This window comes from Pan troglodytes, chromosome 6 (assembly GCF_028858775.2).
Source record: "Pan troglodytes isolate AG18354 chromosome 6, NHGRI_mPanTro3-v2.0_pri, whole genome shotgun sequence".
NCBI classification, from domain to species: Eukaryota; Metazoa; Chordata; class Mammalia; order Primates; family Hominidae; genus Pan; species Pan troglodytes.
In genome coordinates this window covers 31,953,845-31,965,948 of record NC_072404.2, presented here as the reverse complement: position 1 = coordinate 31,965,948, position 12,104 = coordinate 31,953,845, and the positions used below count along the sequence as shown (strand labels likewise).

Genomic DNA, 12,104 nt, shown 5'->3' with positions numbered 1-12,104 from the left:
AAGTAGGGGTCATGGAAAGGAGAATGATACAAGAGACTTGGCAAAGATGATTTCTCTGTAACCTACTAATGGAGGGGAAACACTGACTGGAAAAAGATGGTTTGAGCCAAGCTTCCCCAGGGTTGCACATCAAGCCAGCAAAACCCCAGATTTTCTCAGGAGCACACACCAAGTCCTATGCAAATGATCCTCCATATAGACCAGCTGCTTTCAGAAACAGCTCAGTTAGCTTTTAATCATAAGCAAGCTGAACACCCCAAGAATTGATGGAAGGAAGATGGTGATTGTTATAGATTGAACTGTGTCCCCAAAATTCATGTTGAACTCCTAACCCCCATACTTTGGAAACTGGGTCCATTGCAGATGTAACTAGGTAAGTTAAGATAGGAAGGAAGGTAGACCCTTATCCAATGACTGACTGATGTCCTTATAAAAAGGGAAATCTGGCCAGCCTGGGTAACATGGCAAAACCCTCGTCTCTACAAAAATTAAAAAATTAGCTGGGCGTGGTGGCAGGCGCCTGTAATCTCAGCTACTTGGGAGGCTGAGGCAGGAGAATCGCTGGATCCTGGGAGGCAGAGGTTGCAGTGAGCCGAGATTGCGCCATTGAATTCCAGCCTGGGAGACAGAGCAAGATTCCATCTCAAAAATAAAAAACAAAACAAAACAAAAAAACCCCAACAACAAAAAAGGGAAATTTGGATACAGACATGCACATAGGGAGAATGCCATGTGAAGATGAAGGCAGAGCTCAGGTGATGGAGAAGAAACCAAGGAATGCCAAAGGTTGCCAGCAAACCACCAAAAGGCAGGAGAGAGCTGTAGAACACTTTCTCCCTCACAGCCCGCAGAAGGGCCAATCTGCTGACACCGTGATCTTGGACTTCTTGCCTCCAGAACTGTTAGAGAATAAATTTCTGTTTAAGCCACCCAGTCTGTGGTATTTGTTATGGCAGCCCTAGCAAATTCATACAGTACCTTATGACATCCTTTCCCATACAAAGACAATAGTGCACCTTTACAACTTCCTTTAGTAAACAAAATGAAAATCCCACTGTGAACGCTTGTCATAAACGCAATGTAAGTAATTATAAGACTATTTCCGTAACATAGCTGTGAGTTAAAAACAGGCAAATGTCTGAAATTTCATCTCTTGTCCAATTGCCCAGGAGTTAGGGACTATTTTTTATTCTGAAATGAAAAACAATTTTTACTTTAACAATCGAGGACCTTCTTTCTCTTTCCTTTACTCTTAGAATTAAATATTGAGGCCGGGTGCAGTAGCTCATGCCTGTACTTGAGCCCAGGAGTTTGAGACCAGCCTGGGCAACACAGAGAGACCTTATTTCTATTAAAAAAAAAAAAAAAAAAATTAGCCAGAAGCAGTGGTGCGCGTCTGTAGTCCCAGCTACTTGGGAGGCTGAGGTGGGAGAATCGTTTGAGCCCAGGAGGTTGAGGCAGCAGTGAGCTGTGATGGTACTACTATACTCCAGCCTGGGAGGCAAAGTGACCCTGTCTCAAAAAAAATTAAATATTGACTGGATCAGATTCTCTCTGTGCCCTGAAGAAACCAGCCCAACAGTTTCTTTTCTTTTTTTTTCTTTTGAGATAGAGTCTCGCTTTGTCACCCAGGCTGGAGTGCAGTAGAGCAATCTCGGCTCACTGCAACCTCCGCCTCCCAGGTTCAAGCGAGTCTCTTGCCTCAGGCTCCCGAGTAGCTGGGACTACAGGCACGTGCCACTGTGCCCGGCTAATTTTTAGTATTTTTAGTAGAGACGGGGTTTCACCGTGTTAGCTAGGATGGTCTCGATGTCTTGACCTCGTAATCCTCCTGCCTCGGCCTCCCACAGTGTTGGGATTACAGGTGTGAGCCACCACACCCGGCCCAGCCCAACAGTTTCTTCAGGCAGTTAATCAAGAGGTCTTACCAGACCCCTCACCCAGCAGAGGGTCTCTGTACCAGGATAGGAAACCACATCAAAACGACTACAAGCCCTCTCAGTTTCAAAGTGGCAACAGCTCTCTGAAATACTGAAGCTGGCTGTAGGCAGCTGTTCCATACGTTTACACATTCAATTCTACAAAAACTGTTCATTTCTTTGTTTAACCTCTGTGGTACTTGGAAGAATGCATGCTTCATCCGTTGTGAATGACTGTGGTTATGAAGGGAAGCGTGTCAGCCCTGGGGAATTCCAGAGTCAGTTTTCAGATCATGATAAGCCCCAGTAAGAAGTGAAACCAAAACAGTACTCCTTTTGATACTTGGAAAATCCCCTACTCCAAAATATTTTTGCATATGTACATAAATTATGGAAAATTATACTATAAAACTCCTGCAACTCAAATGTAAGCCACCGGAATTATCTATTTTTTAAAATTAAAAATTATGTTCCTATGGGACAAAGCACTTCGTCTCTTTGAAGTTAACAGTAGCTAACATTTACTAAGCACTTAAGTGACAGGCAAGTTCTAAGCCCTTTACATGGAATGAACTTTTTAATTCTCACATCCACCCTCTGAGGTAAGCCCCTTCTGATTCCCATTGTGCATGGGAATGCACACAGAATGAAGCACAGAAAGGATAAGCAACTTGTCCAAGGTCACAGATGTGGTAGAGCTGGGATTCAAAACCAGGCAGTCTGGGTCTAGCATACCCCACTTCTTCAATAACCAACCAAACTAGATATGCAGACAAGCCAAAAGGAATCCAGTGAGTGGGGACAGGTGAAGGAGGGTGGGTTAAGGACGGAGGGCAGAAGAGCGCAGGTACAATCCAGGCACCATGCTGCTCTTCCCATGGGCTTTTCCCACTTAATCAGCACACCTCCCTCTGGAGTACACATTCCTCTCCCACTTGACATGAGACACTGAGGCTTGGAGTGATTCAAGCAGCTTATGGGAGGGCATACTAGCAGTTGATACTCCCAAACCCAGGTCTAGCTGACTGCAAAGACCAGTGTTGTTTTTCCAGCCCATTTTCTCCCCAAAGTCGTGGTTCCAAATTGCAACCTCTTCATTATGAATGGCACAATCTAGCACTGGAGAGTGATTAGCCTGGGCAGTGGGAGGCTGAGTCACCCCATCCCAGATGCACTGAGATGTCCCAGATGTCCCAAGAGCTTGAGTACAGTGTAGGTACTTAATTAATGTGCCAGTCTGAGAGTCAAGAGACTCAGGCTCTGGTCTCTCTTTTGGCACTGACATGTGGCTTTAGCCAAATCCCTAACCTAGGCTTCTAGTTTTCTTCTTCTTCTTCATTTTTTTTCTTTTGGAGACAGAGTCTCACTCTGTCACCCAGGCTGGAGTTCAGGGGCACAATCTCGGCTCACTGCAACCTCCGCCTCCCAGATTCAAGTGATTCTCGTGCCTCAGCCTCCCGAGCAGCTGGGACTACAGGCATGTGTAATCACGCCCAACTAATTTTTGTATTTTTAGTAAAGATGGGGTTCACCATGTTGCCCAGTCTGGTCTCGAACTCCTGACCTCAAGTGATCTGCCTGCCTCAGCCTCCCAAAGTGCTGGGATAACAGGTGTGAGCCACCACACTCAGCCCTATTTTTCTTAAGTACAAATTGTATATAAGGGTGCCTGGCCAGTGCACCACACAAGGTTGATGTAAAAGGCAACAAAAGTGAACTGGCCGTGACAAATGTAAGGAGCTGGACAGCTGATTTTTGCCAGATTGATTGAATGTAACCAGGTCATCCCAGCAGTGAACATGGTGCACACATGCCAGCCCAACCAGGAAGGCACTGCCAGGAGAATGGTTCTCGGGGAACTTCACTCTCTCCCCTAGGAAAGCTGGATTCAGAGCCTCCACAGTGGTTTGCCTGGCCTAGGCTCAAAAAATGCCTCCAAGGCAGGCCTGCCAGTCTAGGCCACCCATGGTGGCTCATGCCTGTAAACCCAGCACTTTGGGAGGCTGAGATGGGATGGGTACTTGAGCCAAGGAGTTCGAGACCAGCCTAGGCAACATAACAAGACCTGTCTCTACAAAAAATCAGCCAGTATGGTGGTGCACGCCAGTTCTCCTAGCTACCTGGGAGACTGAAGTGGAAGGATTGCTGGAGCCGGGGAGGTTGAGGCTGCAGTGAGTCGTCATTGCACCTTTGCACTCCAACCTGGGCAACAGAGCAAGACCCTGTCTTTAAAACAAAACAAACAAAAAAACAGCCAAGGGAAGGCCACTTTGTCTCCCAGGTGATGCCGGGAGGGAAGTTTCCGAGGACTGAACAGCTTCCTCTCTTCTCCCTCCAGGTCCCTGTGCACTTTGCACACAGGTTGGCATTCGGGTGTGGGTGGCAGAGTGCCATCTGGTACAGCATCCAGCAGTAGGTTTCAACTCTGTGTTACAGAACCAGGAATGGTGGTAGTGCAGCAAGTACTCACTTATTAGAGGGCAGAGCATTTAGGTGAGACAGACCCCATGGGGTCCAGATTGGATGAGTGAGCGGGGAAGAACCTCCCACAGTATATCCTGAACACAGAAGGATCCCTCCAAGACTCTCACTGGCCCCCACCCCATTGGTTCCGGTCCCCAGGAAGAGGAAGGACTCAGATCAGCATAACAGTGAATCACCGAGCACTTCCACACAATGACCCCTCCAGGAGGGTGGAGAAGCTTGTCTGGCAACTGCCTACACAAACGGCAATTCTGAAGAGCAACAAACAAACCAGTTTAACCCCAATTCCCATTTTGCATAAGAATGCGCCCCACAAAAACAACACCCGAAGAACATTAGTTGATCACCACTGGTTGATCGATACCAGTTGCAAACACTAAAGTTTGAGCCAAGACAGAATTTTAAAAGTCCCCTGGAAGGAACTTTGGGTAAAGTGGTTTTGTGGAAACTGGTGTTAAAGTGTCGTTAGACTGAACTCAAACGTTCCACGGGGAGCACCAGATTATTTCAAGCAACAGATCTTGGTAAACTTGGTTTCAGAAAGAAGTTAAGCCAGAGAAGGGTTTGGACCCATAAACCAAAGGGAACTTGTTAGTCACTAAGTGACTGTCAAGGTACCTGTTTTCTTTATGCTAATAAGAGGTTACACAAATTCCAGGAAGGAGGATTGCTAGGTGCAGGGGATGGTTAGGTCACAGGGGGACCGCCTGCCGGCTGGCCTCTGAATAGACCCTGACCATGGCTCCTTAATCCAGGGAAGCAGCAAAAACGAACAGCAATTGGGTTGAAATGAGGGCGAAGGCCCTTGCGTTAGGCCGGGAGAGTCGTTCTTAAAAACGTGCATCCTCCCAGAGGTCACGGCCTCCTTCACATCGTCCAGGTCGGGCACGGGTCCCAGAGAACGACATCCCAGTGTACATGAGGTACTGAGCGAAGACAGTGGGCATTGCTTCTCCCCTCCCCATCCCCGAACTACTCTTGCCAGCCATCAAACACAGGGAAAGGTGTTCTCTATAACCAAACGGATGATTTTGTCCACTTCTTCCTTAAACACCTAAAAACCACAGCGACAGCACTAGCAGCCCTTCATTCGGAATCAGAGCAGCAGCATCTGCGAACCCGCAAAGCCCAGGGGCTAAGGGTGCCAGGACACAGCGAGAGTGGCCCCTGCCCAGATCCGACACAAGCCTCGGGGGCTCCGGGCGGCGTAGACGCCGCACTTCGCTCGCTTCCCGCTCTGCACCTACCTCGCTCGCACATCCGCCAGCGTCCGGCACCTGAGCCGTCGGTTCCGCGGGTGCCTTCTCCTCTTCCCCGGCGTCCAAGGGGCCACTCCGAGCCGCTCGGGGGTCCCCGCCGCCCCCCTGCACAGCCTGGCTACCGCCGTCCACGCTGGCGCCGGCTCCTCCGGTGGACGAGGCGGCGGCGGCGCCGAGCAGCCCGTGGGCCTCGTCCGCGCTCCCGGCAGCCACGCTGTGCACCAGCCACGCATCCACGCTGGTGCGAGGGACGAAGGGGACCCCGAGCGCGCGCACCTCCCGGAGCAGCTGGCCCTCGGGCGGCGCGGCAGGGTCCAGCTCCCGGCCCTTGGGGTGCAAGTGGCCCGCGCGCCCCCACCCTCCCGAGGCCGAGAAGGGGCTGAGCGCGTAGGCGGAGCTGGCCGGGCCGCCCAGGAATAGCAGCTCGTCCTGGAGCAGGCTGGGCGGCGGCAGCAGCAGGTAAAGATCTAGGTCTACGCGGAGCCCCGCCAAGCTCAGCAGGAGGGTGAGGTGCAGGAGGCCGCCGCCGGCCGACCACCACCGCTTCAGGTGCTTCATCGCCGCCGCGCGCCCGGGAACGCCCCTGCCGGCGCCCGCGGGTCCCGGCGCAGCAGCCGCCGGGGTGACACGTGCGGACCCCGCGCGCCGCCCGCACCTGCCTGGAACCCAGATAAGCGAAACAATGGACCGGGGCGCGCGGCGGCCGTCGCGGGTTCCCAGCACCGGGCACAAAGGCGTTCCCTCGGCAGCCAGCACCGTGCCTGGCACCGCCGGGGATCGGGAGAAGCGAAAGAGGAGCCACCTGAGCGCCGAGCCCGTTCGCCCAGCCGCCCGCAGCCCGGCGCGGTGGCCAAGCTCCGCCCCCGGCCGCGGGCGCAGCCGACGGGAACACGCCCCCTGCCGCCCGGGGCCCGCGCCCGTGGGAGGGGCCGCGCGGGGCGGGACTCCCCGAGCTCAAAGCCTCTTTATGTCCGGGGAACGCAAGGTTTTCTGGGAGCAGAAGTTGTTCTGGGCACCAAGTGGCCCCTTGCCACCCTGTGGCCGTGAGCTGGGCCATCCTTGCTGAAAGCCAAGGGCGGGAGTTGGGGTGGAGGGCTAGGTGGTGGGTAGCTGGGTGGGAAGGGACAGGATGTGTAGACTGGGCGGAGAGTGACTGGGCAGCTACGAGGGGCCTGGCAGCTTGCAACGGGCTTCCACCCCAACGTGAGGACACTTGGCGGGCAGAGTGGGCAAGAGTAACCTCTCTGTCTCAGTTCCGCTGTCTGTAAAATGGGGATCATAGAGCCTGTCAAACAGGGATGTGTTGAGGTCAGATGAAATATTTCGTGTAAAGTTCGGAGTTTCACATATAAATTCCACCGTTGCCATTGGGATCAGTCATCCCACCACTCTCCACACCCCAGTCCCAGCCTCACAGACCCCTCTCTCTTCTCTGGGCGTGCTCTGCATAGTGCTAGACCTCCTCTCGGTATCCTTTGCTCCTTATCCGTTGTTTCCTTGAGGGTTGACAGCACAAGCTCTACAGTTACCCTCAGTGAGTTCAAGTCCCCCCTCCACTTGAGGGGCGACCTTGGACAAATCTCTCCTTTTCTCTGTGCCTCAGTTTTCTCACTGTAAAATGAGACTAATAATAGCACCTCCCCAGCAGACCTTTTGTGAGCCCCAAATGAGATAACGCATGTAAACCACCGACCACAGCACTGCATAGGTAGGAAGTGCTCCCTGCTACCCATTGTTTGTATTACTCACCCTCAAGGCTTAGCTCCAAAGCTACATCCTCTGAATTTTCACCAGTTGGCATTAATCTCTCCCCCATCTGTTCCACCGTGCTTTCTCCGTTTGCCAACATTGTAACAGTTGGCCCATTCAACTCTGTGTTGTAGATGAGAATCGGTCTGATTTGCCCATTGTAAATTCTTGAGGACAAGGAACCTGTTTGGTTCACCTTTGTCCATGCACAGTACCCAGCACTGGGCCTTGCAAGGGTAGGTTTTACTAACCTTAGCTCCCTTCCTTGGAAGAAAAGGGGACAGGAGGGGATGCCCAACTGAGAATGGGCAGTTGTGTAAAAAGTTGAGCAAGAGTTGTTTTAAAAGGCCCCTCCCTCCACCTGGCTTTCTCGTCTCTCTCCTGGGCTAGTGTAGTAAGAAGAGAAAAGAATGGGGACCAGGGGAGCAGAGGAAAGTTGCTTCCTCTGTGTTAAGCCTTGGAAGATGGGTTGGGGTGGCAAAGAGGATGAAGAAAGGTGATTGCCAGGTTATCAAGACCCCGTTCACAGCATTTAGTCTCTGAACAGCGGATTTAGAGTCTCAGCTTAGTAAATGCTGCCTTCAGCTTTTTACTGAGAACCTACTAACTGCCTGAGGCTGTGCTGGAGGCATGAAGGATATGAAATGGAGTTCTTTCCTTCCGTAAGCTTATGGTTTTACTAGGGAGATGAGATAAAAATTTGTGGGACACTAAGAAACAAGAGAAATAATGTACTCAATTGCCAAAATACTTAGATGTAAATTACTTCAAGGTTTATATAGGGAGCTCTAAAACTATTGAGAGTAGAGGCGGTGCCTTCTTCAAGGTGGTGCCCTCCAGAATCTTACACACAGTTGATGCTCAAAAAAAATATTTATTAGTTGAATTGAGGAGGTTACACTTGAGATGTATTTTGAGAAATCTGAATAGACTGGGAACAGGAAGCACATACAAACTTCTAACATTTGTTGGGAAGTGGGCTAACCCCTCACCATTTTACAATGTGAATTGGTAATCATAGTGTTAAATATCTTTCAGACTATACACTTCAAAAGCATAGCTTAACTCTGGCTCTTGACTGGTGGGAACAAGGGTACCTAAAAGACCTTGCAGTAAAGTGTTAACCAGGAGACAATCCTACATACCCTTGACTTTACTCACAATAAAAAGTCCCACTTTTAGGAGCATGGGGAGAATGGAATGAAATTAGAAGGAAAAACTTCTCTTTAGGTTTATTTCTAGAATCCTCCATCTAGGAATAGCCAAGTGAAAAGTCCAAACCATTGTCTTGTAAAAGCCTTGAAAAGTCATCTGCATTCATAAAATCCTGAAATCAGTGCTACTCAAAGGTTGACCTGAAACTGATGCTCATGTGTAAACGATTTGCTTCTGATCCAAATGAGATAAGTAATAGCATTGAGAATTTAAAGAAAAAAAATTTTTTTTTGTAGAGATGGAGTCTTGCTGTGTTGCCCAGGCCTGTCTTGAACTCCTGGGCTCAAGCGATCCTCCTGCCTCAGCCTCCCTAACTGCTGCAATTACAGGTGTGAGCCACCATGCCTGGCCTAAAGAAATTTTTATAGCAATTTGACATCATTACAAAATCAACAGACGAGCTGAGGTTTTGGGTTTTTTAAATGCCTTTGTAATTTCATTTTTCTAGAAATGAATTTCTATTTTATTTGACAAAAGTGCTGACTTGCAAAAAATTGAAAAATTTTTTTTAAAGTTGATTCTTCAAAGGGTTAGTTTGAGAAGCACCACCTTAAATGGCATCCTGGCAGGGTAGGCAACTCCCAAGATAATGTCCAGTGATTATTCCCTTCCCTCGAGTGTGGGCTAGACCTGGTGATGTGCTTCTAATAAACAAAATATGGCAAAAATGGTGGGCTTTCATATCTGAGTTTAGATTATAAAAAGATGGAGTGGCTTTTATCTTGCTTACCCTCTCTCCCACTTTCTCCCTCTTGGAGCCCTCACTCTGGGGGAAGGAAGCTACCATGGTTGTTGTTTTTTTTTTGTTTTTTCTTTTTTTTTTTTTGAGATGAGGTTTTGCTCTTGTTGCCCAGGCTGGAGTGCAATGGCACGATCTTGGCTCACTGCAGCCTCTGCCTCCCAGGTTCAAGCAATTCTCCTGCCTCAGCCTCCTGAGTAGATGGGATTACAGGCGCCCACCAACACGCCCAGCCCAGCTGTTTTGTATTTTTTTAAATTTTATTTTACTTTATTTTATTTTATTTTTTATTGATCATTCTTGGGTGTTTCTCGCAGATGGGGATTTGGCAGGGTCATAGGACAATAGTGGAGGGAAGGTCAGCAGATAAACATGTGAACAAAGGTCTCTGGTTTTCCTAGGCAGAGGACCCTGCGGCCTTCCGCAGTGTTTGTGTCCCTGGGTACTTGAGATTAGGGAGTGGTGATGACTCTTAACGAGCATGCTGCCTTCAAGCATCTGTTTAACAAAGCACATCTTGCACCGCCCTTAATCCATTTAACCCTGAGTGGACACAGCACATGTTTCAGAGAGCACAGGGTTAGGGGTAAGGTCATAGATCAACAGGATCCCAAGGCAGAAGAATTTTTCTTAGTACAGAACAAAATGAAAAGTCTCCCACGTCTACTTCTTTCTACACAGACACAGCAACCATCCGATTTCTCAATCTTTTCCCCACCTTTCCCCCTTTTCTATTCCACAAAACCGCCATTGTCATCATGGCCCGTTCTCAATGAGCTGTTGGGTACACCTCCCAGACGGGGTGGTGGCTGGGCAGAGGGGCTCCTCACTTCCCAGAAGGGGCGGCCGGGCAGAGGCGCCCCCGCTCCCGGACGGGGCGGCCGGCCGGGCGGGGGCTGACCCCCAACCTCCCTCCCGGATGGGGCGGCTGGCTGGGCGGGGGCTGACCCCCCACCTCTCTCCTGGACAGGGCGGCTGCCAGGCAGAGACGCTCCTCACTTCCCAGACGGGGTGGCTGCCGGGCGGAGGGGCTTCTCACTTCTCAGACGGGGCAGCTGCTGGGCGGAGGGGCTCCTCACTTCTCAGACGGGGTGGCTGCCGGGCAGAGGGGCTCCTCACTTCTCAGACGGGGCGGCCGGGCAGAGGCGCTCCCCACATCTCAGACGATGGGTGGCCGGGCAGAGACGCTCCTCACTTCCTAGATGAGATGGCGGCTGGGAAGAGGCGCTCCTCACTTCCCAGACTGGGCAGCCAGGCAGAGGGGCTCCTCACATCCCAGACAATGGGCGGCCAGGCAGAGACGCTCCTCACTTCCCAGACGGGGTGGCGGCCGGGCAGAGGCTGCAATCTCGGCACTTTGGGAGGCCAAGGCAGGCGGCTGGGAGGTGGAGGTTGTAGCGAGCCGAGATCACGCCACTGCACTCCAGCCTGGGCACCATTGAGCACTGAGTGAACGAGACTCCGTCTGCAATCCCGGCACCTCGGGAGGCCGAGGCTGGCGGATCACTCGCGGTTAGGAGCTGGAGACCAGCCCGGCCAACACAGCGAAACCCCGTCTCCACCAAAAAAATACGAAAACCAGTCAGGCGTGGCGGCGCACGCCTGCAATCGCAGGCACTCGGCAGGCTGAGGCGGGAGAATCAGGCAGGGAGGTTGCAGTGAGCCGAGATGGCAGCAGTACAGTCCAGCTTCGGCTCGGCATCAGAGGGAGACCATGGAAAGAGAGGGAGAGGGAGACTGTGGGGAGAGGGAGGGAGAGGGGGAGGGGGAGGGAGAGGGCTGTTTTGTATTTTTAGTAGAGACGGGGTTTCACCATGTTGGCCAACCTGGTCTTGAACTCTTGACCTCAGGTGATCCACCCACCTTGGCCTCCCAAAGTCCTGGGATTGCAGGCATGAGCCACCATGCCCAGCAGGGAAGTTACCATGTTTTAAGGAGTCCTATGTAGAGGCTCATGTGGCAAGGCCAATATCCAGTGAGAGAGAAGCTGAGGCCTGCCAGCAGCCACTTGAGTAGGCTTAGAAGCTGATCCTTCTCCAGTTGAGGCTTGAAGTGACTAAGTTGGCTTCTAGCCCATGCCAACTCTTTGATTGCAGCTTTGTGAAAGGCCCCGAGCAAGAGGACTACACTGCACATGGATTCCTGACCCAGAAATAAACCTAAGATAATAAATGTTGTTTGAAGTCACTACATTTTTGAGTAATTTGCTACATAGTCATAGATAACTTGTATACCTTGTGTAAGAGGTGGACCTCGCCCGGCGCAGTGGCTCACGCCTGTAATCCTAGCACTTTGGGAGGCTGAGGCGGGTGGATTGCCTGAGCTCAGGAGTTCGAGACTAGCCTGGGCAACACGGTGAAACCCCGTCTCTACTAAAATACAAAAAATTAGCTGGGTGTGGTGGCATGTGCCTGTAGTCCCAGCTACTCTGGAGGCTGAGGCAGGAGAATTGCTTGAACCCGGGAGGTAGAGGTTGCAGTAAGCCAAGATTGCACCACTGCACTCCAGCCTGGGTGACAGAGCGAGACTCCGTCTCGAAAAAAAAAAAGAGGTGGACCTCCAGTCTTGAGTCCAGGAGTTCAAGACCAGCCTGGGCAACATAGTGAGATCCTGTTTCTATTTAAAAAAGAAAAAGAGGTAGACATCAGTCAAGTAGAAGGAAAAGCTGAAAAGGTAACTGCAGTTGTGCCATACAGTTAATGATATAGTCAATGAATAATTTATAACTAGGAAGTAACT

The 12,104-nt window shown here is 50.9% G+C and overlaps 1 protein-coding gene across 2 annotated transcripts in view; it reads right to left on the bottom strand.

The window, feature by feature from the left end:
* Positions 1-6,553, bottom strand: part of NFE2L3 (NFE2 like bZIP transcription factor 3) — a 33,872-nt gene extending 27,319 nt beyond the window's left edge. Inside the window, exon 1 of one of the 2 annotated variants that reach the window (XM_519002.9) lies at positions 5,651-6,553. In XM_519002.9, coding sequence (XP_519002.2) covers positions 5,651-6,220 — 570 coding nt within the window. In that variant the 5' untranslated portion in view covers positions 6,221-6,553. The remainder of the gene's footprint in view (positions 1-5,650) is intronic. The other variant, XM_009452796.5, reaches the window with a different exon arrangement.
* Positions 6,554-12,104: the final 5,551 nt, after the last annotated feature.